The 23,743-nt window shown below is 41.7% G+C and overlaps 1 protein-coding gene across 6 annotated transcripts in view; it reads left to right on the top strand.

Moving 5' to 3' along the window:
• LOC118368774 (multiple PDZ domain protein) overlaps nucleotides 1-23,743 on the top strand; it is a 68,022-nt gene that overhangs the window by 29,896 nt on the left and 14,383 nt on the right. For 3 of the 6 annotated variants that reach the window (XM_052497223.1, XM_035753162.2, XM_052497222.1), the window contains exons 19-39: nucleotides 1,129-1,290; nucleotides 2,136-2,486; nucleotides 3,044-3,152; nucleotides 3,500-3,698; nucleotides 7,995-8,036; nucleotides 9,731-9,826; nucleotides 10,044-10,139; nucleotides 11,072-11,249; nucleotides 11,479-11,589; nucleotides 13,940-14,002; nucleotides 14,540-14,611; nucleotides 15,306-15,462; nucleotides 16,702-16,898; nucleotides 17,176-17,267; nucleotides 17,933-18,008; nucleotides 18,217-18,297; nucleotides 19,898-19,990; nucleotides 20,351-20,425; nucleotides 21,249-21,405; nucleotides 21,942-22,090; nucleotides 22,922-23,005. In XM_052497223.1, coding sequence (XP_052353183.1) covers nucleotides 1,129-1,290; nucleotides 2,136-2,486; nucleotides 3,044-3,152; nucleotides 3,500-3,698; nucleotides 7,995-8,036; nucleotides 9,731-9,826; nucleotides 10,044-10,139; nucleotides 11,072-11,249; nucleotides 11,479-11,589; nucleotides 13,940-14,002; nucleotides 14,540-14,611; nucleotides 15,306-15,462; nucleotides 16,702-16,898; nucleotides 17,176-17,267; nucleotides 17,933-18,008; nucleotides 18,217-18,297; nucleotides 19,898-19,990; nucleotides 20,351-20,425; nucleotides 21,249-21,405; nucleotides 21,942-22,090; nucleotides 22,922-23,005 — 2,640 coding nt within the window. The remainder of the gene's footprint in view (nucleotides 1-1,128; nucleotides 1,291-2,135; nucleotides 2,487-3,043; nucleotides 3,153-3,499; nucleotides 3,699-7,994; nucleotides 8,037-9,730; nucleotides 9,827-10,043; nucleotides 10,140-11,071; nucleotides 11,250-11,478; nucleotides 11,590-13,939; nucleotides 14,003-14,539; nucleotides 14,612-15,305; nucleotides 15,463-16,701; nucleotides 16,899-17,175; nucleotides 17,268-17,932; nucleotides 18,009-18,216; nucleotides 18,298-19,897; nucleotides 19,991-20,350; nucleotides 20,426-21,248; nucleotides 21,406-21,941; nucleotides 22,091-22,921; nucleotides 23,006-23,743) is intronic. The other 3 variants (XM_052497226.1, XM_052497224.1, XM_052497225.1) reach the window with 3 other exon arrangements.

Genomic DNA, 23,743 nt, shown 5'->3' with positions numbered 1-23,743 from the left:
GGGTTTTCCCACAAACATATTCACCACCTGAGGGATTGCTTGTCTAGTCTTTCTGTGAAAATTGTGGTTGCATTCTTTCAGCTTCAGAGTTATATTTCTCTATTGGGCTTGCCATTAGATTATGATGAGAACATACAGTAAGTTCTGGCTCTGATGTCAAGGTTGTTGCATGTCCAGTGGATTACATTGTTTTTGTGAAGCCTCCGTGGAGTTATCGAGCTTTCCTGCAGCTCCTGGAATGTGTATTTGTTTTTGAGTGAGAGGGGGGTGGTATTTTTGTTGTATTGCTTCTCAAAATTGAGTTTGACTGGTATAAGCCTCTAATAGCTTCTCCAATCTTTCCCTCTTTTCTCTATATCTCTCGCTCGCCGGGCATTGCGCTAGATACAATCAAGATTAAACGGCCCATTTAAAGCAATCTGTGGCAAACTCCAAGAAATTATCTCTTTTGAAGTCCTTTGGAAATCAAATAACCAAGTACAACTTGTCACCAAACTATTACAAAAGTAGAGACCAAACCATGGAGACCAAATCAAACCAATAAAACTCACACTCCTTTCGCTATTAACAACCTCAACTAAATCTTTTAACAACTCCAATCAAATTTGGCTTGGAATTTGTAGACAATGATGGGAATTTCCTATGTGTTTCTTTCTGAGAATTTCCGGATATTTTCCATTTGCAGCCCTGTCTCCACAGCCATACAATGAAGAGGGCAGTCCGTCGTCATTCTCGGGAATCTGTTATTTTATATTCAACGCTCTGCTGGTTAAAGAGAGCGAGGAGGAGCCAGCAGAGGGCCACCTTTTCTGGGCAGAGCCTGCATTGGTTAGTTGCCGTTGGGGACAAGTCAAACGAATCAATGAAATTGAGGGACAAGGGAAAAAAACAACCAATCAAAATTAGACACATGGTAACCATTGTGACTTCTAAAATGCGTCCTTTAAAATATCAAGGGAATTTAATTTAATTCGTAACTCTAATCAAATTTGAGCAACTAAAAACAATGTATCCTTTTGAAATGGCTCTGATGGCACCCACACAGCTATCTGTGATTGGATAGCTCATCCATGGCATAGAGAGACATATTCCCCATCCAATTCACTACATTGACATTCTTTAATGCAGATTGACTCCAATGAGGTAGACCTGACCGACGAGAGGGTGTTGGCGCATCGCTTCTCTGGCGAGGAGGATGACACATTCCAGGCATCCATGATTGCCCTCCATGGCAGCACCTGCAGCGCTGACCTGTCCTACCAGATGATCTTGCAGTCCTCCACACCCAAGGTAGGCCAACAAACTTGCACTGTGGCTAGCTAAGTCAATTTTAAAGCCATTACAGTCAGCAATTTTAGAAAGCTTGTTTCTAAGCAAAAGCAGTATCGGTATGGTCATGTCATTGATTTGAATTTCATTGGAGCAATTGCAAACTGCTGCCTTTTTCACTAAGAAAACTCCTCACGTAATCAAAATAAGTTAGCACAGTACTTCTAATGTACTTCTATCTATAGTTGTTTACCTTCTTCAAACGGGCGGCTATATTGAAGTGATACAAGTTTATTTTGTTGTTAACCCCTTTGCATGTACTGTATGTTGCCTGTTTTTGTTGTTGAGCTTTGTCTTGGAGTACTGGCCCCAGACTCCTTATGGATGAATGGTTGAGTGTTTTTTAGATTAGTATCTACCTATATACTGCACTACACCGTAACAAGATATGACTACCCTATTAGAATTAAATGGTCTGTTGCGTGCTTCAGTCCTGCTCTCAGCATTCCTGCTTGTTACAGTTCTTCCAAATAGTTTGCTCTCCCAGGGATTTCTTTTTCCAAGTTTTATATTGCCATCTCAGATGCTTAAGGAATCGCTGAAGAGATTCATTGCAGCACAGTCCGGGCCTCATGAAATATATCTAGGATGATAATAAAGAGATATTTGGTGCATCGCACACTCTAAAACAGGATCATCTGTAATTATCGCTATTCCCCATCTGTCACTGATGGCTTTTCAATGGCTCATTACGAGGAGTGCAGAACGGCGACCGAGGTAGACGAAAACTCCCCCAGTTGGGTGATTGTGAAACTAACGAGGTGTAACCTCCATTTTGGCTCGTCTGGTTTGTTTTACCTACATAGCGGAGTGCTCGTCTGGACTTGTTGACCGAACATCCCTTCGTGACGTTGTCCTGCCTCGCAGACGACACTGAACCCTTTTCCCCGGAGGAGAAGCCCATCGCTTTCCCCCTGCCCAGGAGTATTGGAAGTCACACCCTAATGATTGACAACAACACACTAGCTATCTCCGATCAGTACCTGGCGCATCAATTAACCCAATTGGAGCCGTCGGATCTGTCGAACTCGTGCAGTCCGTACACTGACCCCGAGCCCGGTTTGAATGATTTGGGGGAGCAAATGCAGTCTCTTCGTTTTCCGGTGGAGCCCACCATGGCCGTTGCAGACATAGGGGAGATGGAATGCTTAATGAAGGTAAACCAGCCTTCATCTAAAGAGCTGTGCCATCTGTCGGTTTTCCATCAAATGTCATTAAATGTGCCTCATAATCAAACAATCATGTGTAAATTGGTCATCAGGAACTTGAAATGCAACAAGTTATGTTTAACAAATGTTGAAATGCAGTACAACACTTCACAGGCCAATGTGAAATTAATTGGATTTACGAGAATAATGGCTAGTATGTTTTGTCTAACAGTTTTAAACATTCAACTTTTTACTAGAATCTAATTTCTAGGTATTACATGCCGAAGGTAATGGCATAACAGAAAAAAAATTAAGATAAATCCCTTCCTTACCTTGTATGTTTGATTCCCTGGCCTTTACTAATCGTTCCCACGTAACCTCCCTGGTTGTTTAGATTAACTCTATTTTATTCTGTCACAATTATTTTATTTACATTTTGTACCAAAACTTCCTCCATAGAAAATATTTTCTAATTTAAACTCAATGTCATTCTGTCACAATTTTGGATTTTGTACCATTAGAAAATGTGATTAATGAATACTTGTTATTGAATCGTCATTCTCAAGGGGGATGAGCCATCTGTAAAGCAGTCCAAAGAGGAAGGGGACAAGATTGGAACCACTGGGAGTAATTTTGAAAGGACAATCACGGTTGTCAAGGGCAACTCCAGTCTCGGTTTGTATTAATACTTTGGCAATATGCTGTATATTCCTATATTTCTTTTTCTAAATGTCAGCCCTGATGAGAAATTGCTGTGAAGAGAACAGCATTCACTTTTTAATAAATCATTCCTCTTTACAACTCAAAATTGTATGTAAATAATGCAATATCTGTTGCATTATGGTCTTTCGGTCTGTTAAGGTTGTTGGATATTAAATATGATATTATCTATGTGGATCTCCAGCGCATCAACATTATTAACACATGATTAAAGATTGTACACATTACACATAAATGTGGGGGAATGTATTGCGTATAGGTTCCAGGTCTTTGAGAATGTTGTCTTTGTGTCTACCTTACAGGAATGACGGTGAGCGCCGTCAAGGATGGCTTGGGGATGCACATCCGCAGCATCATCCACGGAGGCTCCATCAGCCGAGACGGCCGTCTGGGGGTGGGGGACCTCATCCTGGCCATCAACGGCGAGCCCACGGCCAACCTGACCAATACACAGGCCCGCGCCATGCTCCGGAGACACTCCCTCATCGGGCCAGACATGGGGTAAGGACCCGGGCTATGCACTATGTTCAGTGTTTTGGAACCTTGTCCTTGGAGACCTGTTATATATGGTTTCACTATAGGCCTTCGTTAAAATATCCCAACTACAGCATATACAGTTGAAGTCAGAAATGTACATACACTTACACTCGTTTTTCAACCTCTCCACAAATTTCTTGTTAAAAAATCACAGTTTTGGCAAGTCTGTTAGGACTTCTACTTTGTGCATGACACAAGTAATTTTACCAACAATTGTTTACAGGCAGATTATTTCACTTATAATTCACTGTATCACAATTCCAGTGGGTCAGGAGTTTGCATACACTAAGTTGACTGTGCCTTTAAACAGCTCGGAAAATTCCAGAAAATGATGTCATGGCTTTAGAAGCTTCTGATAGGCTAATTGACATCATTTGAGTCAATTGGAGGTGTACCTGTGAATGTATCTCAAGGCCTACCTTCAAACTCAGTGCCTCTTTGCTTGACATCATGGGGAAAAAATATAAAGAAATTAGCCAAGACCTCAGAAAAAATTATTGTAGACCTCCACAAGTCTGGTTCATCCTTGGGAGAAATTTCCAAACGCCTGAAGGTACCACATTCATCTGTACAAACAATAGTACGCAAGTATCAACACCATGGGACCACACAGCCGTCATACCACTCAGAAAGGAGATGCGTTCTGGTGTGAAAAGTGCAAATCAATCCCAGAACAACTGCAAAGGACCTTGTGAAGATGCTGGAGGAAACGGGTACAAAAGTATCTATATCCACAGTAAAACTAGTCCTCTAGCGACATAACCTGAAAGGCCACTCAGCAAGGAAGAAGTCATAAAAAAGCCAGACTACAGTTTGCAACTGCACATGGGAAAAAAGATTGTACTTTTTGGAGAAATGTCCTCTGGTCTGATGAAACAAAAATAGAACTGTTTGGCCATAATGACCATCGTTATGTTTGCAGGCAAAAGGGGGAAGCTTGCAGGCCGAAGAACACCATCACAACCGTGAAGCACGGGGGTGGCAGCATCATGTTGTGGGGGTGCTTTGCTGCAGGAGGGATTGGTGCACTTCGCAAAATAGATGGCTTCATGAGGAAGGAAAATGTATGTGGATATATTGAAGCAACATCTCAAGACATCAGTCAGGAAGTTAAAGCTTGGTTGCAAATGGGTCTTCCAAATGGACAATGTCCTCAAGCATACTTCCAAAGTTGTTGCAAAATGGCTTAAGGACAACAAAGTCAAGGAATTGGAGTGGCCATCACAAAGCCCTGACCTCAATCCCATAGAAAATGCGTGGGCAGATCTGAAAAAGTGTGTGCGAGCAAGGAGGCCTACAAACCTGACTCAGTTACACCAGCTCTGTCAGGAGGAATGGGCCATAAATTCACCCAACTTATTGTGGGAAGTTTGTGGAAGTCTACCCAAGTTAAACAATTTAAAGGCAATGCTACCAAAATACTAATTGGGTGTATGTAAACTTCTGACCCACTGGGAATGTGATGAAAGAAATAAAAGCTGAAATAAATCTTTCTCTCTACTATTATTCTGTCATTTCACATTCTTAAAATAAAGTGGTGATCCTAACTGACCAAAGACATGGATTTTTTACTAGGATTAAATGTCAGGAATTGTGAAACTGAATTTACATTTATTTGGCTAAGGTGTATGTAAACCTACGACTTCAACTGTACATACATGGCAGATTTCACCTCAAATGTATTATCCCTAGATTCCCTACACATGTACACACACTTTTTTTTAATGTTACAATGTAAAAGTCAGAGGATTTTTACATAGACACACTATTATACAATCAGATAAATGGTGCCTGACATCACACTAAATGCCTCTTGATCAAATGTGGAATTTAATTTTTTTGTTATGTAAATTATTTGGTGGCTTTTTCTACAGCCTATGTGTACAATTATGATCAAGTCAAGCATTGAGTTAAGCTTCGTAGTGTTTTGCATTTGAGTAAATTGTGCCAAATGATCCCATTAATGTAATTTGTTCTGCGCCTCTCGTAGAAATATTATCTTCTCCTAGTACATCTCCCACACAACAGCTAACCAAAGCCATTCAAATACACATTTAATTGAACTGAATTGAGATGCATACCTCAGAAACAACACCTGACAATGAATGTGTAGTAAACATTATAATGCAGTGGAGTCGTTGAGGAGTTCAGTTTAATTTTAACAATGCACTTATTGTCGATAGTAGGAAAGGTCATTGTAATCCAGTGTTGTGAGTCATATACCACCTTAATATCACTAAAAATTGTGCCATGCAAAGCATGATAGAATGTTCATATGTAGGATCTTAATTTGAGCCAGTTTGCTACAGCAGGGAGATACTCCTGCAGCTACAGGAAATGAATTATTATGTGGATTGTAATTAATGGACATTTTTGCAGGGGTTGATACATTTCTCGTGAGGGAAAATCAACTCTGAAATTTCAAATTTGAAATTGCAAACCTCCGACACCCTTTTAAACCTCAAATAAACTACAAGTTTGACATGTTCTGCCTTGCAGAAAAGTTCTCCTGCAACAGGGTGATCAAATTAAGATCCTACATCTGTATACAGTACTGGTAAAAAGTTTGGAGACACATTTACATTTAAGTCGTTTAGCAGACGCTCTTATCCAGACACCTACTCATTCAAGCGGTTTTCTTTATTTTTTTACTGTTTTCTACATTGTAGAATAATAGTGAAGACATCAAAACTATGAAATAACACATGGAATCATGTAGTAACCAAAAAAGTGTTAAACAAATCAATATACACTACCGTTCAAAAGTTTGGGGTCACTTAGAAATGTTCTTGTTTTTGAAAGAAAAACACATTTTTGTCCGTTTAAAATAACATCATAACAATTGATCAGAAAATCAGAAATACAGTGTAGACATTGTTAATGTTGTAAATGACTATTGTGGCTGGAAACTGCAGATTTTTACATAGGCGTACAGAGGCCCATTAATCAGCAACCATCACTCCTGTGTTCCAATGGCATGTTAGCTAATCCAAGTTTATAATTTTAAAAGGCTAATTGATCATTAGAATACCCTTTTGCAATTATGTTAGCACAGCTGAAATATTTTGTGCTTATTAAAGAAGCAATAAAACTGGCCTTCTTTAGACTAGTTGAGTGTCTGGAGAATCATCGTTTGATTACAGGCTCAAAATGGCCAGAAACAAAGACATTTCTTCTGAAACTCGTCAGACTATTCTTGTTCTGAGAAATGAAGGCTATTCCATGCGAGAAATTTCCAAGAAACAGAAGATCTCGTACAATTCTGTGTACTACTTCCTTCACAGAACAGTGCAAACTGGCTCTAACCAGAATAGAAAGAGGGGTGGGAGGCCCTGGTGCACAACTGAGCAAGAGGACAAGTACATTGAAGTGTCTAGTTTGAGAAACAGACGCATCACAAGTCTTAAACTCAACTGGCAGCTTCATTAAATAGTACTCACAAAACACCAGTTTCAACGTCAACAGTGAAGAGGCGACTCCGGGATGCTGGCCTTCTAGGCAGAGTTGCAAAGTAAAAGCCATATCTCAGACTGGCCAATAAAAAGAAAAGATTAAGATGGGCAAAATAACACACACACTGGACAGATGAACTCTACCTAGAAGGCCAGCATCCCGGAGTCGCCTCTTCACTGTTGACGTTGAGACTGGTGTCTCAGCATATGTGAGAACTCCTTCAAGACTGTTGGAAAAGCATTCCAGGTGAAGCTGGTTGAGAGAATGCCGAGAGTGTGCAAAGCTGTCATCAAGGCAAAGAGTGGCTACTTTGAAGAATCTAAAATATGAAATCATTTTTTATTTGTTTAAAACTTTTTTGGTTACTACATGATTCTATATATGTTATTGCATAGTTGTGATGTCTTTACTATTATTCTACAATGTACAAAATAGTAAAAATACAGAAAAAACTAATAAGTAGGTGAATAAGTAGGTGTGTCCAAACTTTGGTCTGGTACTGTACATTTAATATTTCTGACGAACACCAATTGAATTATGTAGGATACATTAATGTAGGATTTTCAGTACTATAGAAATGCTTTTGGACTACAGCATCTGGACTGTCCTAGCATAGATGCTCAATGGTGAAATTTGAACAACTCGCTAATGCCCTTCACTTTCCTAAATTGTATTTTCTCCATGTATTCAAGGGAAGCTACATTAAAGTGTGGGGCACCATTATTTTCAGTATCTCAAGTCCTGCTTGCTCTACTCTAAACTTCTCAGTACAGTATGTTAGCCCATAAAATCCTCTTCACCTTCTAGATCTGCTTGTGCACCAGAGGACGATCTGTGCCCCTTTTATGTGTGAGTATTGCTAACTCCCACGGGTGTGCAACCATAATCTGCCATTTTAATATGTTTCCTCACTGTCCACTCTACCTCACCATTCTCATATGAGCCTCATCGCCTGTCCATGGTTGGAAGTTTTATCCAGATCTAGAAGTTAAAACACATGCAGTATATCAACCATACTGTATATCTACTTGCACAAACCTTAAATCAACCATACAGTATATCTACCATACACAAACCTTATATCTACACACACAAACCTTAAATCAACCATACAGTATATCTACCATACACAAACATTATATCTACCATACACAAACCTTAGTCTGACCAGTTACATTTTTAAAAGGATCAAACTATTCAAATTCACTGTTACTTCTTACTCATTAATAATAGAAAATATTGTAAAATGATGTTGAAATCTGTGGCCATTAAAATTCTCCAAATCAGATAATCTTATTGGCGCCATACAGCAAAGTGACTGAAGCTAATCACCGCTTTGCAGATAAAAAATAAATAAAATACATTATTTTTTATATTGTCAAATACCAACACAGATATATCTCCAAACCATTTTCTTTGGTGTGGCAGCTAAGCTTCTATTGGTGTCCATGCGCACAGATAGTCAAGTTAACGCAGGTCGAACACACAGTCAACGTATCTGGATAAATCTCTCACTGGACTGCACCACTAACCATTAAAACGTCACCCTTAACACTCCATTGACATTGTTTTCTGGGACTCTGGGGCTTGCAGGTCCATTTGTGTGGCGATAACGATTCATTTGGCACTTTTTGAACTTTTGCTCTATCACACACTAATCCACTTGTTCCTCCCATCTGTTTTTGGACTGCTGTGTGAATGAACAGGGATTCGAGTACCTCAGTGTCTGCATGTCCTAATGTTGAAGTACGAATTAAGCCGTCGTTGTTAGATCTGTCATCTTCACTCAAATGTGTAAGTGTGTGTGCTTTAGAATCAACTAATCACGATGAATTACTTGAAACTGGGCCTACCAAAGCAGATATATGCTCTTTGCTGCTTCCTTTTCGTTAAATTCTTCATATTTTGGAAAGTTGCTCCTCTATTCCAGTAAATGTGGTGTTCCGATTGATGTTCCCTTCAAACCTCCATGACATATTTTGGAGAGAATTCTGCCACTCAATTCGAGCCAACTTTATTGGCCCAGACAATTATGAACGACGGAAACATCTGTTTTGGATAGTTATGCGGGGACGTCTGCTCCATTATTCATTGACGGCTCACCTTGGGCTCATGATCGGCAGAATGCATTGCCAGAGAAATGTAGAGTTAATTCCTTCCCCTCCTGCAATCTTGTGCCGCACAGTTAATTTGGACGGGGAGGAAAAACAGGTGCGCTCCTGCATGTAGATTAGACGTCTATGAATAAATAAAAGTCCTTTTGTAAAAGTGCCCTTTCTGTCATACCAGGTGGCGTATGAATGCAGGCACTTCCACACTAATGCTTTGTTAAACGTTCATGTCATTCCTAATGATGAATATTGACATGCTTTTGCACACAAGGTTGAACTCTCGTGTCATATGTTTATGGGTAGGTTATATATTTGGGGGTATTTGCAGTGATGATGACAAATCTTGGCCAGGTTGTTATCAGGAGTGTGCCGAAGCTCATTGGTGTGTGTGTGTGTGTGTCTGTCTGTGTGTGCGTGTGTGTGTGTGATCAGCATCACCTATGTTCCCATGGAGTATCTGGAGGAGTACAAGGCCAGCCTGGAGCAGCCTAAAGATGACATCTTCTCTGATGCTCCTCAGGCCCCAAAGTAAGCTCAAGTGTTATACAACTTTACAGAAGTAATACATTATAGAAAGGTATTTTCATGACGATGCCCTCACTAAACTCATGCTTTTGATTTTAAGCATAGACGTAACTTTCGCAATACTATTTTGTTGTACTCCAGACAGTACTAAAACAAGTCGATTACTGTCAGACCAGCTATGGTTTACAAAGGCAGCTGTTTTCTGTTTGTCTCTTTGCAGAAGAGAAATCCCAGAACTCCCAGAGAGGGAGGAAGGAGAGGGAGAGGAGAGTGAGCTACAGAGTGCCACCTTCAGTAACTGGAACCAGCCCAGGAAGTGAGTAGGAAGTTTGACTTTGGCTTGGTCCCGAACATAGAGTTGGATAGAGGGTGACCTTTCCACAACGCCTGTTTTAGCATGGGCAGCGCCATTGAAGGCTTTCACTATTTTAAAGTAGTCAACTGGATGTGACTTCCTAAGAGCTCATTTTAATTGTAAGCATGTATCATGGCAAAGATAGGGGACATATCCTCTTTCCATCTCTAATGTTAAGGAAACAAAATCTGATTAGGTAAATAAGCAATAAGCACGGATTTGGACGTCAAGCCAAGGTTCATGGCATTAGTTATACCACTTTGGAACTGGGCTAGACCCTGCACACATTACCCACTGTCTGTGTTCTGCTTTGTGATTGTAATATTGTTCAAAACCGGTGTCCTCACCTCCTGTCCTCGAGAGGTGCTCTGCACTGTCTACTGATTCTAATCAGTGACTGATTTAGGCGAGGGAATGCAAGTGTGTGTGACACTCTCCGTCCAATCAATGACAATCAAGAGGAAATCAGCAAACACTGTGGCCCTCCAGGATTATTAATAGCTGTGGCTAATTCAATGGGCTGCAACATTTAGAATGTCACAAATAGAAATGGAGCCACCTGACACAGTTCCCTAATCTAAAAGACAGAGAATCATATCAGGTCTACCTAATTTACCGACCCAACACAATGCCCCGTTTATTTTATGCAACAGATAATCATTTACAATCTAAATTGTTGAACCTTCTGTAACGTTGCTCTCTCCGGAATTTGTATTCAATAGGTTCTTACACAAGCCATTTCCTTCCTTCAATGTCACATTTTATTTTTACTTTGTGTACAAATAAATCAAATTAGAACCCCAGAACAGGAGTTGGCCAGCTGTGTCCCAAGAAGTGGTACAATAAAGAACCCCATTTTTAAAATATATTTTCTAATGCATGTCGTCTTTCAGGGTGGAGCTCAAAAAAGAAGCTGGCAAGTCCCTTGGCATCAGCATCGTGGGGGGCAGAGGAATGGGCAGTCGCCTCAGCAACGGCGAGGTGATGCGGGGCATCTTCATCAAACACATCCTGGAGGACAGCCCCGCCGGCCGCGACGGAACCCTGAAGACAGGAGACAGGGTTGTTGAGGTACACCCATCAATATTAGGGCTCCCGAGTGGCGCAGCAGTCTAAGGAACTGCATTTCAGTGCATGAGGCATCACTACAGTCCCTGGTTCGATTCCAGGTTGTATCACTTCTGTCCGTAAAAATGTTTATTGTATTTCACAGTAGAATGTATTTACTTTGACATGGCAAAATGGTTATTGCACAGTAAAAAACTATGAATTACTTGTTTGTTTCTTTGGAATGTATCAGGTGGACGGCGTGGACTTGAGAGATGCCAGTCACGAGCAGGCTGTGGAGGCCATCCGCAGGGCAGGAAACCCTGTCGTGTTCCTCGTGCAGAGTATCGTCCACAGGCCCAGGGTGAGCCTTCTAGCTCTCTGTGTTGGCACGCTAGCTCTCTGTGTTGGCATGCTAGCTCTCTGTGTTGGCACGCTAGCTCCCTGTGTTGGCATGCTAGCTAAGTGGCTAATGTCTTTCAACAACAATACTTTATTTCCTCATCTCAAACCATGAATTATCCCATTTAACACAACATTAACTTCAAAAAGCTACTTAACCATCCTGTATCCAACAAAGACTACAGTAGCTATCTATATCTCATTATTCAGTTCGTTGATAGACTCCTTGGCACGATTCATTTCTCTAAAAGTTCAACGGAAACTTCAAAACATTTGACTGACTGTATGTTTTCTGCATCATCTTCATTGGTTTGAAAGCGCCATTAGGCTCCAAAAGCATGACAAACTATCCTACTGAAATTGCAACCAGCTTTGCAATAGCCAACATATCTTGATGTCCGACTTACAATCATTCAGTTTCATGCATGGTAGAAGCTTTCCAGACATTTTCCGAAACCTTCCACTAACCTTCAACTAACCAGTCCAGCATGCACCTCTTCCTCAGCCCGAGTCCCACTGTAGCCCTGCTTCGTCACCAGTCATAGAGAAATACAACACTTTAAAATGCGTACCTTATCACATGTGCCAGGTAATCTCTTGCTCTGTCTCGCTCTCTCTGTTTATTTCTAAGACTTTCTTCCTCTCTCTATCTCTCTCTATGCCCGTCAGTAGAGTCTATGCTGCTTTATCTCTCCATCCAGAAGTTTTCAGACTCTCTAATAGGCTACTACTGTATGTGCATGCAACAGAAACATGCAAAAAGAGACCCAAATAAAAATTGGAATCTGAGTGCATCCAGGGGGAAAAAAGAGATCAAACGTTATATGCTACAAAGGTTAACTGCTACGGGCAGGTATGTATTGCTCTTGCTCTTTTAAACGGTGCCACTGGGACCTACCTACAGATCGTAATGATGCTTCCTAGCAGTTCTCCTTTAAGGCCTTCTACTCTTCTGTGTCAGTAGTGAATAATCCAAAAGCAGCCTTGAGGATTCTCTAAAACATTTATTGTTTGGTTCTAAGAAAGAGCACCACTTTGATTTTCTTGAAGTAAAAAAATGGGTCTCCTAGAGGACATTCATTACCAGTCACTCATTTTTGAATAATTTGACTCCAGAGGTGTTTTTCCTTTTGAACATTTTCTTGTCTATTCCCTTGTTTCCTGGACACCTGGTAACATTTTTGTCAGGGCTCTGCCTCCACACTTCATTTCATTAAACTTCTGTATCCTTGACTTGCTGTTGATCCCCCGTGTTGCTTTTAGAAGGCGCCCCTACCCTTTCTTCTGCGGCTAAACACCCACCCCGGATCCAACCCACGACCCACTAATCAAACCTCTGCCTGCTTATTATCCCCTGCCTCTCCGCTTCAGGTTAGAGAGAGAGAGAGTGTGTGTGTGTGTGTGTGTGTGTGTGTGTGTGTGTGTGTGTGTGTGTGTGTGTGTGTGTGTGTGTGTGTGTGTGTGTGTGTGTGTGTGTGTGTGTGTGTGTGTGTGTGTGTGTGTGTGTGTGTGTGTGCGTGCGTGCGTGTGTGTGAGAGAGAGAGACCCAGTGTCCAATCTTCCTTCATGCAGACTGCTTTCTTTTGCTGCTCAATGTTTGCTTTTTGTGGCGGGTTCAATCCTACAGTGTATAATGTACTCTTTGTATAGAATATTATCTCTTTGGCCCAGTTTCCCAGACCCAGATTAATTCTACTAATGAACTCAAGAGCATGCTCAGTGGAGAAACTCCATTGAACGTGCATTTGAGTCCAGGAATAGATTGTGTTTGCCTGGGATACCAGCTCATAACGTTTTGCGAACTGAGGAAGAGTCAAGGAACAGGGAAAACTAAAATAGCACAATAGCTCATATGTCACGTACCCCAAACCACAAGGTTCACTGCATGCTGCTGTGGTGGTTTCTAGTTGGCAGGCAGAATATATTAAATCAGCTTCTGGGTGAGAGGTGGTCAGGCCTGGGTGGAATATTGATAACGGGCTGCCTACCTCACTGAACACATCATCGTTTTAGTTTCCCCAATGTGTATACAGTACCCAGCTTGACCAAGGGCAATCCATAATCTGTTGTAGCCCATACAACCACGACTCATGAAGAAAAACAATAACGATTGAAGTTTCGCTCAGGCTACTTTTTCTGTAACGTTCAAACAAACGTTTTTGTTCATATATTTGGATGCTTTTACTTGTCCCATGCAAGCCTCACCAATTAAATACAGTATGATGCCTCATCAGCCGTTGCTGATTATGACATTTGATGGCAATGCCCTAGCAGTGTATTTCTCCTGTTTCCATCCCTCTTGTACACGACAGTCCTCAACCACGGACACCAACGAGGAGAGAGCGGCGGCCATGGCACGGCGCAATAGTGACAAGGTCAGTGTCTCTCTGCAACCTTTAGACCTATGTCAAATACTTCAGGTGCACTGGATTTAGCACAGCGTTTGCACTTTTGGGACTATTTCATTGGTTCCACTGTACTGAAACCAAAGGAAAGTATTTTGAAGTGTTTGGGCCCTGGTTTTGTAACCTTAGGGGACAATGCCTGTAACTTGATGTTGTATTGTCGTAGAAGTCTCAACCCAAATTCCCGCAGGGCTTTGTGTCCACCCTTTTTATGCCAAAATGATTTACATCCATGTACATTATACTATTCACCTGTCAAGTTCATGTCCCATCATGACCAGCAAATGTGTGACTGAATACACATGACCCTTCAGGAATCGAGTTTGAGACACCTGGGATAAATCTTATTTAGTTTATCAAATGAGGATTTTTAGTAGACCGAGCACTTTACTCACACTCTCCATCATAGCAGTAGAGTGAAGTTTCTGCCCTTTGTTTCACAATGTTGTCCTAGTCCTTTGTTGTCTGTCTCACTGAAAGTCTCTGACTCTTCTCTGTTCCCTGTAGGAGGTTGAGAGTCACAGTAGACTATTCCTACGCCTCTCCCCAACTAACCCTTTCACTCCTACTCCGTTTAAGGTTTGTGGGTCTTTGTGTTGTCGTGCTTTTCCCCTTCTATTTCCGTGTATGCTCGTACGGTTGTGTTATGGAATATATGTGGAGACTCATATATTGGACAGGCCTTACATGCATACACGATGCCCTAACACATTTCCACTAAACCTATCTGAGTATCTTTCTCTTTTTTGTGTTTTGTTGGTTACAAATAGAACAAACTTGCCCATTTTAATCTCATGCAAAAATATGCAATGTTTTGATTCTGAATCAAAATGCATTTTAATTTGCCTAAATGTATCAACATTTTGAAATTGTGTTTCACTTGCTCCATAAGGTAAGTGTCCATTTGAATGTGTTATCAGATGGACAATGATTGAATTGAATTCTATCAGTAAGGAACATTTTGTTATTAAACTTGAATATTGAGGTAATCTAAAAATACACCACTTCTGACTTGAATCAATGGAATGCTTTGCTTGCAGCAGTTTAGTCAAATAACAGTTTAGTCATATGAACTAAAAACACATGCCTAAAAAGTCGGGTGACGCCATTTTGAAATGTCCACCTGCAGATGAGTGACTAAAACGTACTTTACCGACTCAACAGTACGGCTTTGGGTTGTGGTCAGCTAAACCTGCTACGCTGAAACAAAATGATTATCTGCCATTTTGCCTCACTACAAATGTATTGTACTGATACTTCTGTGATGTGGCAGCCACTAAAGAGGGAAGCGGGAAAGACATCGTCCACCACTCCTCACCTCTCGCTTCCCGTGGTTCCCCACGTCGGAGAGACAGACACCGATACCCTGACAGAGATTCCCGACAGACAGGCCCAGGTGGAAGACGAGGATGAGTTTGGCTACAGCTGGAGTAAGTTTGACTCTTATGAACAGATCTAGGGACAGTTACCCTCCCCTTAATCCTAACCATTGGCCACAATAGGCAGGGGCACTCAAAACCGACCAATAAGGGCAACTTCCTCCTTCTTCATGAAAGGTCACTCATTAGACCGAAGTTGGCTACCTAATTATGTTATCTGGGTTCTCATATTGTTATTATGGATCATTATACAATGAACAAGACCATGGATGGACCCAGTGCAGAAACAACTCCTAGCCCCTACTCCCTAGGCACTTGAATAGAACTGAATATATATGATAGGTGAAAGTCTTACAAATTCATCATGAGCAATGTGCAGCTACTACCATACCAAGTACCACTGCCTAGTGGGTAGGCACTAGGGTTTGTTTCCGTGGATTCTGCCAACTCCCTCTTTGCTTGCCTACTCCCATGTGCTACCACCTAGCGGCCACTAGAGGGCCTCCACGTTGCATTTTGAACATGACCTGATCTGTGCAATCGTTGTCTTGCCAGTGCATGAATTGGGCCGGAACACACCGACACACCCAAAATAGGTACAGGCACCTATTTCAGTCTACTTCAAGCACTAAGTCTTGCTGCTAGGCTCCCAAGGCAAGTGAACTAGGCTAGCACAATCATAGAATACCAATTATTCCAAATGCAGTGCCTAGGGGATAGGGCATGGGGTGATTTCTGGATGGGGCCTCAGGCACTTCTGATTATGGACAGTATAGTCCCTGCTGGGCCCCTGGTGTGTGTGTGTGTGTGTGTGCCCTGTGGGGATCAGATTGATGAGGTGAGTCAGGGCGATTAGTACAGGAGTGATGGTACAGTACAGTCTGTGGCACACAGCCCAGAACAACATGGTCTCTGAATACTAGTCATTCCACTGAGAGATAGAGAGAGAGGCCTGTCTGTCAGGACCTAGGTTTGGCAGTGTCTTTGTAAGTTGAAATTATGACATATTTGACTCTATTGCGAGATGTGTTGAGTATGACTTTGCATTTTGATGTGATCCTTTAGTTTAGAACCACTGACTATGATTTCTGTTAAAAGTTGTTTAATTTCAGTTGTTTCCATTCATGGCTTGGTTGTATGAGTATAGCAAGTCAAGAAAAGCTATCCAGCTCAAATCTATGCCATACACTACATAGAAAGCTATTCAGTTATATAGTCAATCATTTCACATTCATCAGTATGATGTTTCAGTGGTTCGACTCATTTCAATCTATCCACTATTCTCTTCAGAGAGCATCATTCAGCGCTACGGCAGCCTTCCGGGGCTGCTGCACATGATTGAGCTGGAGAAGGGGAAGACCGGCCTGGGCCTTAGTCTGGCTGGCAACCGCGACCGCTCTCGCCTGAGCGTGTTTGTGGTCGGGATTGACCCCTGTGGCGCCGCCGTCAAAGATGGTCGCATTGTGGTTGGAGATGAACTGTTGGAGGTAAGGAGCTTGGATTAGTAACTTAGTAGTCACCGACACTATAGATGGGTGGTTTTTAACCAGGAGTTGGTGCCTAGTGGGTATTACTGGGTTTTATGTACTAAATCACATTATGTCTCGATTTAGCTATTCCTCTCTGATTTGATATCCAATCTCCACAATATGATGTCAGGTTTGCAAGAAGGAAGCAAAACGAATGCCAGTTGCTGAATTGAATAATGTGGTATGTTAGACAGTAGTAACAAATTCCATATTGTTCATTTCTGCACCCTATCAGATCAACGGGCAGATTCTGTATGGGCGGAGTCACCAGAATGCCTCCTCCATCATCAAAAGCGCTCCGTCAAAGGTCAAGATCATTTTCATCAGGTAGTGTACGAGAAGAAGGAAATATATCACCAGTCTTTATTCCCATCCCCCACCAATTATATTTTCAACTGATCCACCAAGTTCAACTCATTTCGGCCTTGCATAAATCAATATAATCACTCATCCCAACTCTTTACAAGGACAAAGAAAATGTACAGATTCTGTAGCTGAGCCCCTTCAATAGCAGAGGACCATTTTAAGCCTAATAACATCACCATACAAAGCCCAGTAGAGGGAGCTGTGGTGTTACAAAAGACTGATCTAAATTGATATCAGTGGAGACAGGCAACGTGATACTCCAAGATGTCTCCTTCCATTGTATCCTGCGTTATTCCTGGTAAGGTCACATGATCATGGAAAACCAATGGTCCAGCTACTCATGACAGGCCAAAAGAAATCTGACCAAAATAAGGCGGGCAGGAAAACACTCTACTTAACTCAACTGACAGCCTCAATTAGACTGTGTGGTTCACAGACTCGGGATACGTCCCAAAATGGCACCCTATTCCCTACATTGTTCACTATTTCTGACCAAAGTAGTGCACTGTATAGGGAATAGGGTTCCATTTGCGACCCACTCATGAGCTATGGGTCTCAGGCAGACAGAAAGATGTGTCCTGAAGCAGTGACTAGTGATTTACTCTTGAGTTATGACTGGTGGACAGGAACACAGATGCTCTGAACCAGATGGCTGTAGGACCAGTGAGGGAACATGGAGACACCCTGGAGCCCCAGACGGAGGTAAACGTGTCACATGCATACACACATGATATGTCCCTTCTCACACAGGAACACGGACAGACACATACTCACAAACGGTCTCCCTGCCATCCTGTCTATGTATAGCTAGTTTCTCTGATTGAAAAAGGCCTTAGGGTATGAAGCAGCTCAATGACTGAAAATGCTCTATGTTCTACTCTTTCAATCTTTATTAATCATTTTCCCACAGCTGGAAACATGTACTTCCATTGCACCCTCGGCGATCGATGTCGACATGTTCAAGTATGTGCAGCACGTCATTCTGCCGAAGGTGAGTTACCTTGAGACTCTCACATGCTGCTCTGCTATTAGTTAACATAGGCTCAGACCTCTTCGTGGGGAGAGGGAGGGAAAGAGGGAGAAAAAGGAGTCTATTCTCTATTCTAATTGACTCTGCTGCTACAAGAGGGAGGGAAGAAAATGAGAGAGGGAGGACAGTAATATACCCTAGGAACTGAGAGAGAGCAGGATGGACAGAGACTAAAGAGGATGTGAACCTATTCTAGTTTAATGGGTCTTCTGACAAGCCAAACACCTGGTTGGGAGTCTCAACCTAGCTGTCTGTCCACATGGTTTATTATATAATAGTCTATTAGAGGATCACGGTGTGAAGTCAACATCTGGAATGGGCACATACCAGACACATACTTTTCTGTTACATCCTCTCAGTCCCCAGGAACAAATGATCATGCCGTTTCAAGATGCTGAGTAGAACTGGGCCATGTTCATTAGGGCACACCCTAGCAAACCGTTTTGCAATGGAAAACTAAAATGAGTGTTTCTTATTGGTCAAGTTCAGGTAGTACCACCCTGTTTCTATATTGCCCCGGGGGCCGCATTCGGTCTTCAATGAGGTCCGGCGGGACGTAATGAAAATTGATTATATTTCCTTGCCATCAAAATTAGCAAAAGATAGTCCCCTGGCCATTGTTTTTTCCCTGATGCGCCCTGACTGTCTAGCTTTAATTTAAATGATTATTAGCAAGCTGGACACAGTCATGAAACTGTATGAATGTAGGTCCATTATTAACTCTACACAATTTCGATTTGGTTTTAGTCATTTTGTGTGTGTGTGTGTGTGTGTGTGTGTGATGCTGTGACTCACCGCAAGCCATGACGGACCCTCCACCTTCAAATTGATCCTGGCTCCAGAGTACAGACCTCTGTGTAACTCGGGCAGTTGTTGTTGCCATGCTCTACTTGTTATGTACCGATCCCATGCAGGTGTTGTTACACATAGTCTGCCACTGCAAGGACGATCAGCTGTCCGTCCTGTCTCCCTGTAGCGCTGTCTTAGGCGTCTCACAGTACGGACATTGCAATTTATTGCCCTGGCCACATCTGCACTCCTCATGCCTCCTTGCAGCATACCTTAGGCACGTTCACGCAGATGAGCATGGACCCTGGGCATCTTTCTTTTGTGTTTTTCAGAGTCAGTAGAAAGGCCTCTTTAGTGTTCCTAGGTTTTCATAATTGCCTACCGTCTGTAAGCTGTTAGTGTCTTAACGACCGTTCTACAGGTCCTTGTTCATTCATTGTTTATGGTTCATTGAAGAAGCATGGAAAACAGTGTTTAAACCCATTACAATGAAGATCTGTGAAGATATTTGGATTTTTACGAATTATCTTTGATAGACAGAGTCCTGAAAAGGGGCCGTTTCTTTTTTTTGCTGAGTTTAGAACCATAATGTTCCAAACTGCCTCACAATTTACAAAACAAACCGTTCTTGCATTGTGACGTATCGGGTTATCAATGGCTCGAGTTGTTCATGTTTAATGTGTCATTGTGCATGATTCACTGTGTCTATAATTATGGTTGACAGGGGGGCATTGAAGAAAATTCAAGTACATTATCTCTTTTGAACTCATAGGAGGAGGGTGGATTCGGCATCACTTTCAGTGAGGAAGACCCCACGAACGGGGTGGTGATTCAGAGTATAACTGAAAAAGGACCAGCAGGAAAGGTATGTCTTACTCTCCTGGTTGAAACAGGTGTCCTGTATAGCACTCTTCTTCAATCCTGGTCCTGGGGACCCACAAGGTGAGCAGACTTTTGTTCCAGTCTAGTGTTCTAGTGTTGTTCCAGTCTAGTGCTAACACACCTGAAACTACTAACTTAAACTAAGAGGACCATGATTAGTTCAATCAATAAAGTGCTGGGTTGGAACAAAAGCATGCGCAACCTGTAGCTGTCCGGGAGCAGTTTTAAAGAACAATGCTGGACAGAAAATAATATTGGACATCCTACATGTCATGCTAATTGGATGGAGATATTTTAAGATGAAAAACATTCTCTAGCACCAGTCCTGTATTACTCTATGCAGGACGGCAGCATCAAATCTGGAGATAAACTCCTGGCTGTGGAGGATGAACCAGTGGTGGGCTACACTGTGGAGAGGGTAAGATCTGCCTCTGCAGCACATTTTAGACACACCCTATGGCCAGGGTTAATGGATAGTAATTTGATTAGTTTGTTGAGTGTTTATTAAATTACTTTATTTGAACTTTTTTGTTGTTGTAACATATGCATACATTTTTACATAGTTTGTTGTGTGTTAATTTGACATTTATAGACCACAGGGATGGGCAAAATGTACTGAATACATGTGCAAAATACCATAAAGATCAATATATCAAACTAAACTTGTATTAAGATACAATAATACTTTTGTAGCTGGCCCGAACAGCAACACCATTCTTAGTAATGGTTACAGAAACATGTTACTTGCTCTGGCTGTTATATGTTGTGTTTAACTACCTTGGTTAAGCAAGTCATTCTGCGTGTGCTAAATGAATATGTGAAAATGAACATGCCAAAATTAACTGCAAAGCACACTGGGTATTGTTTTGGGGCTGAGCTCAGTAGAATAATACTCAATTGCAATTGTTTACATATATATTCATGTTTACTTCATTTAGCAGACTCTTTTATCACACCATAGTGTGATCAGACTTCTGATACCAATGCAGGGGTTAAAGGGTAGCCGCAAACTGTAAACCGCTATATAAAAAATTATTTTAAAAATGGTATAGAAAAATATTTTGTGTTTTGAAAATACAAAATGCATTGGAGTATATTCAGCCCAGTGTAATTCAAATGACAAAATATTCAGGAGTAATTTAAATACATATTTCAAATACATGTAACAGAAGTTCTGCCCATCTCTGATAGACCATCTGTTGGGAACTATGCAATTGTGTATTTTTTAACCTACGTTTCAGGTCCACTCTCTACTGGGGAACGCCAAAGGCTCTGTGAAGTTGACAATCTGCGCGAATGAGTCATTGCCCCTCCCCCCCTACTATACTGACCAGGCCACCAGCATCCCTTGCATCTACATGGCTAACCTGGGCCAGCCTGAGTCAGAGCCAATCAGGAGTGAGTAAACAGCTTGCCATGTGTTGACAGGAGGACATGCCATACATTATTAGCATTTTGGTTTATTGAACATAAACAACTTAGCTGAAGATTTTAAATATTGGTGCAAGTTATAACTCTAAATCTGAACAAAGCATGATTCACTCAGTTAGGTAGAGCAGAGTGATATGCTTATAGGGCAAGTGCCCCCAACTTCAATTACCAATCACTTGGCAAACCAATCACGTCTGTGATTGTTAGTCAATAAGTTTATGCTGATTTACACAATGAAGAATGAAACAGATACAGTATACGAATATAGTATTAATATAGCCTCTAGTTGTATAGTGACTTAATATATTCAAGTCTGATTTTAGCCTGCCATCAAATTAATAGGTGCTTAAGCCAACTCCTCTGAATATTTTTTGTCATTGCCTTATTGAATAGCATGCCAATAATAATCTGAGGAATTGGCTACAAGCATAAAGATCTGGGACCAGGCTAGAATGTAAACATTTCTTCGATATTTTCATAACAATTTCCCACTCTCTCATCAGGCTCAAGTCGCTCGTCCACCCCTGGCACTCTGGCCTCCTCTGACCCTGTGACCTGTCCCATCATCCCCGGCTGTGAGACCACCATAGACATCTCCAAAGGCCACACGGGCCTGGGCCTCAGCATCGTGGGGGGCTGTGACACTCTATTGGTAGGTCAGAGTGCCAGGGGTAGCTCTGTGATGACTGTGGGTTTTTGAAGTGTCCCCCTGTATTGTAGAATAATAACAAAATGTGTATTTTTGAATAATCTATGACAGAACGGTTGCTGGATCTCAATTAACAGATTCCAAACTGACATGTACTGACAAAGAATATGGGTTAGTTTTCCATAGATTTTTCTGAAGCTTTAAATCAGAATTTACACTGGGATTTTGTCCAATTCTATATTTTATAACAATACATAAAACAAGTAAAAGTTCAACCACTAACATTATGAGAAGACCAATTCCCAATACTAATTACACAATGATACAAACTTAAAAGATATGCCACCCACTTAGAAGTCTTTGGTTCTGTGTGCTTTTAGAGCTGGCAGTATTATCCCAGGTCTGAAATAGCTGTGGAAGCAGTGGAATGGCAAAGGACTATAGGAAATAATGCAGTCTGTCACACACGCACACACCCCGCTCCTCCTCTCCCCCCATGTGCTCAGTCAGTCCTCACAATATCCTGGAATGTGACCCTTGACCTGAGAATGAGCCCCCCCATAGACACCTACACACACAGACTCTAGCTAGTGTCAACCTGTTCCACTCTGTCTCGAATCTCTCTTGTATTCCTGAACTCCTTCATGTTGTCATTTTATTCTCTTCATTTCTCTATTTGACCACATCTCTGTTTCACCTTGGTTCCTCCCTCCGCCTTCTATTTTTTCACTTCTCTCTTTTCCTTGTTCCCTCCTACCGTGCCACACACCTCTCGTATTTTAGCACTTGTTTTTCCCCCTTTCTCACACTCTTCTTTCTCTTCTCCTTCTCCAGGGGACCATCATCATTCACGAGGTCTATGAGGAGGGAGCTGCCTCCAAGGATGGGAGACTTTGGGCTGGGGACCAGATCCTGGAGGTAATGGAATGTAACAGGGCCTGCATTCATCATCTAGGATCAGTTCCACCCTCCTATCCCTGTAACCATCATCCTCATGAAATAAAAGGCTAAACTGATCCTAGATCATATAGACCCGTATTTCACACTCTAGTATAACACTGCATTCATGTCACTGTGACTCTTAAGATAGGATTTGGTTCATAGAATCTGAAGAAGAATTGTTCAAATGTTACATCTAAAATTATATAAATATAGATAACGAATGGTATATATAGTCATTATATGTATAGATGACGTCATATAGAATGACATCTTAATAGCCAGCCTAGCTCTCCACCCTTTTACCCTTTGCTTTGTTATAGACTAGGGGTGTGACTGGGGCCGTTAGTCATGGCAACTCAGTCAATGGGGCTGGAAGCACCTCACTCACCCCCTTTCAATACATGCACGCACACACACACCAACACATATACACATACTCTTATGACTTAATTGCCCCACCTCAGTAATTCACTTTGGGCCCCCCAGCTAAGCTGTAGTATTCACACTGCTCATGATAGGGTCAGGGGGAGGGTGAGAGAGTGGCCACCCATTCTGTGGCTCAAGCAGAACCAACGTCATTAGCGACCCATTTCAGTCTGCTATGAGAAAAGCCATACATGGCTATGCTAGCGCTAATGGGCTATTTCCCATTGATATGGATCCTTAGAGGTTGAACGGGATCTTAAACACTTACAAATTCTGAACATATTGTAC

This window comes from Oncorhynchus keta, chromosome 35, assembly GCF_023373465.1.
Source record: "Oncorhynchus keta strain PuntledgeMale-10-30-2019 chromosome 35, Oket_V2, whole genome shotgun sequence".
NCBI lineage: Eukaryota > Metazoa > Chordata > Actinopteri > Salmoniformes > Salmonidae > Oncorhynchus > Oncorhynchus keta.
The sequence above is the reverse complement of the archived record's forward strand: the minus strand, read 5'-3'. Positions and strand labels throughout refer to the sequence as shown.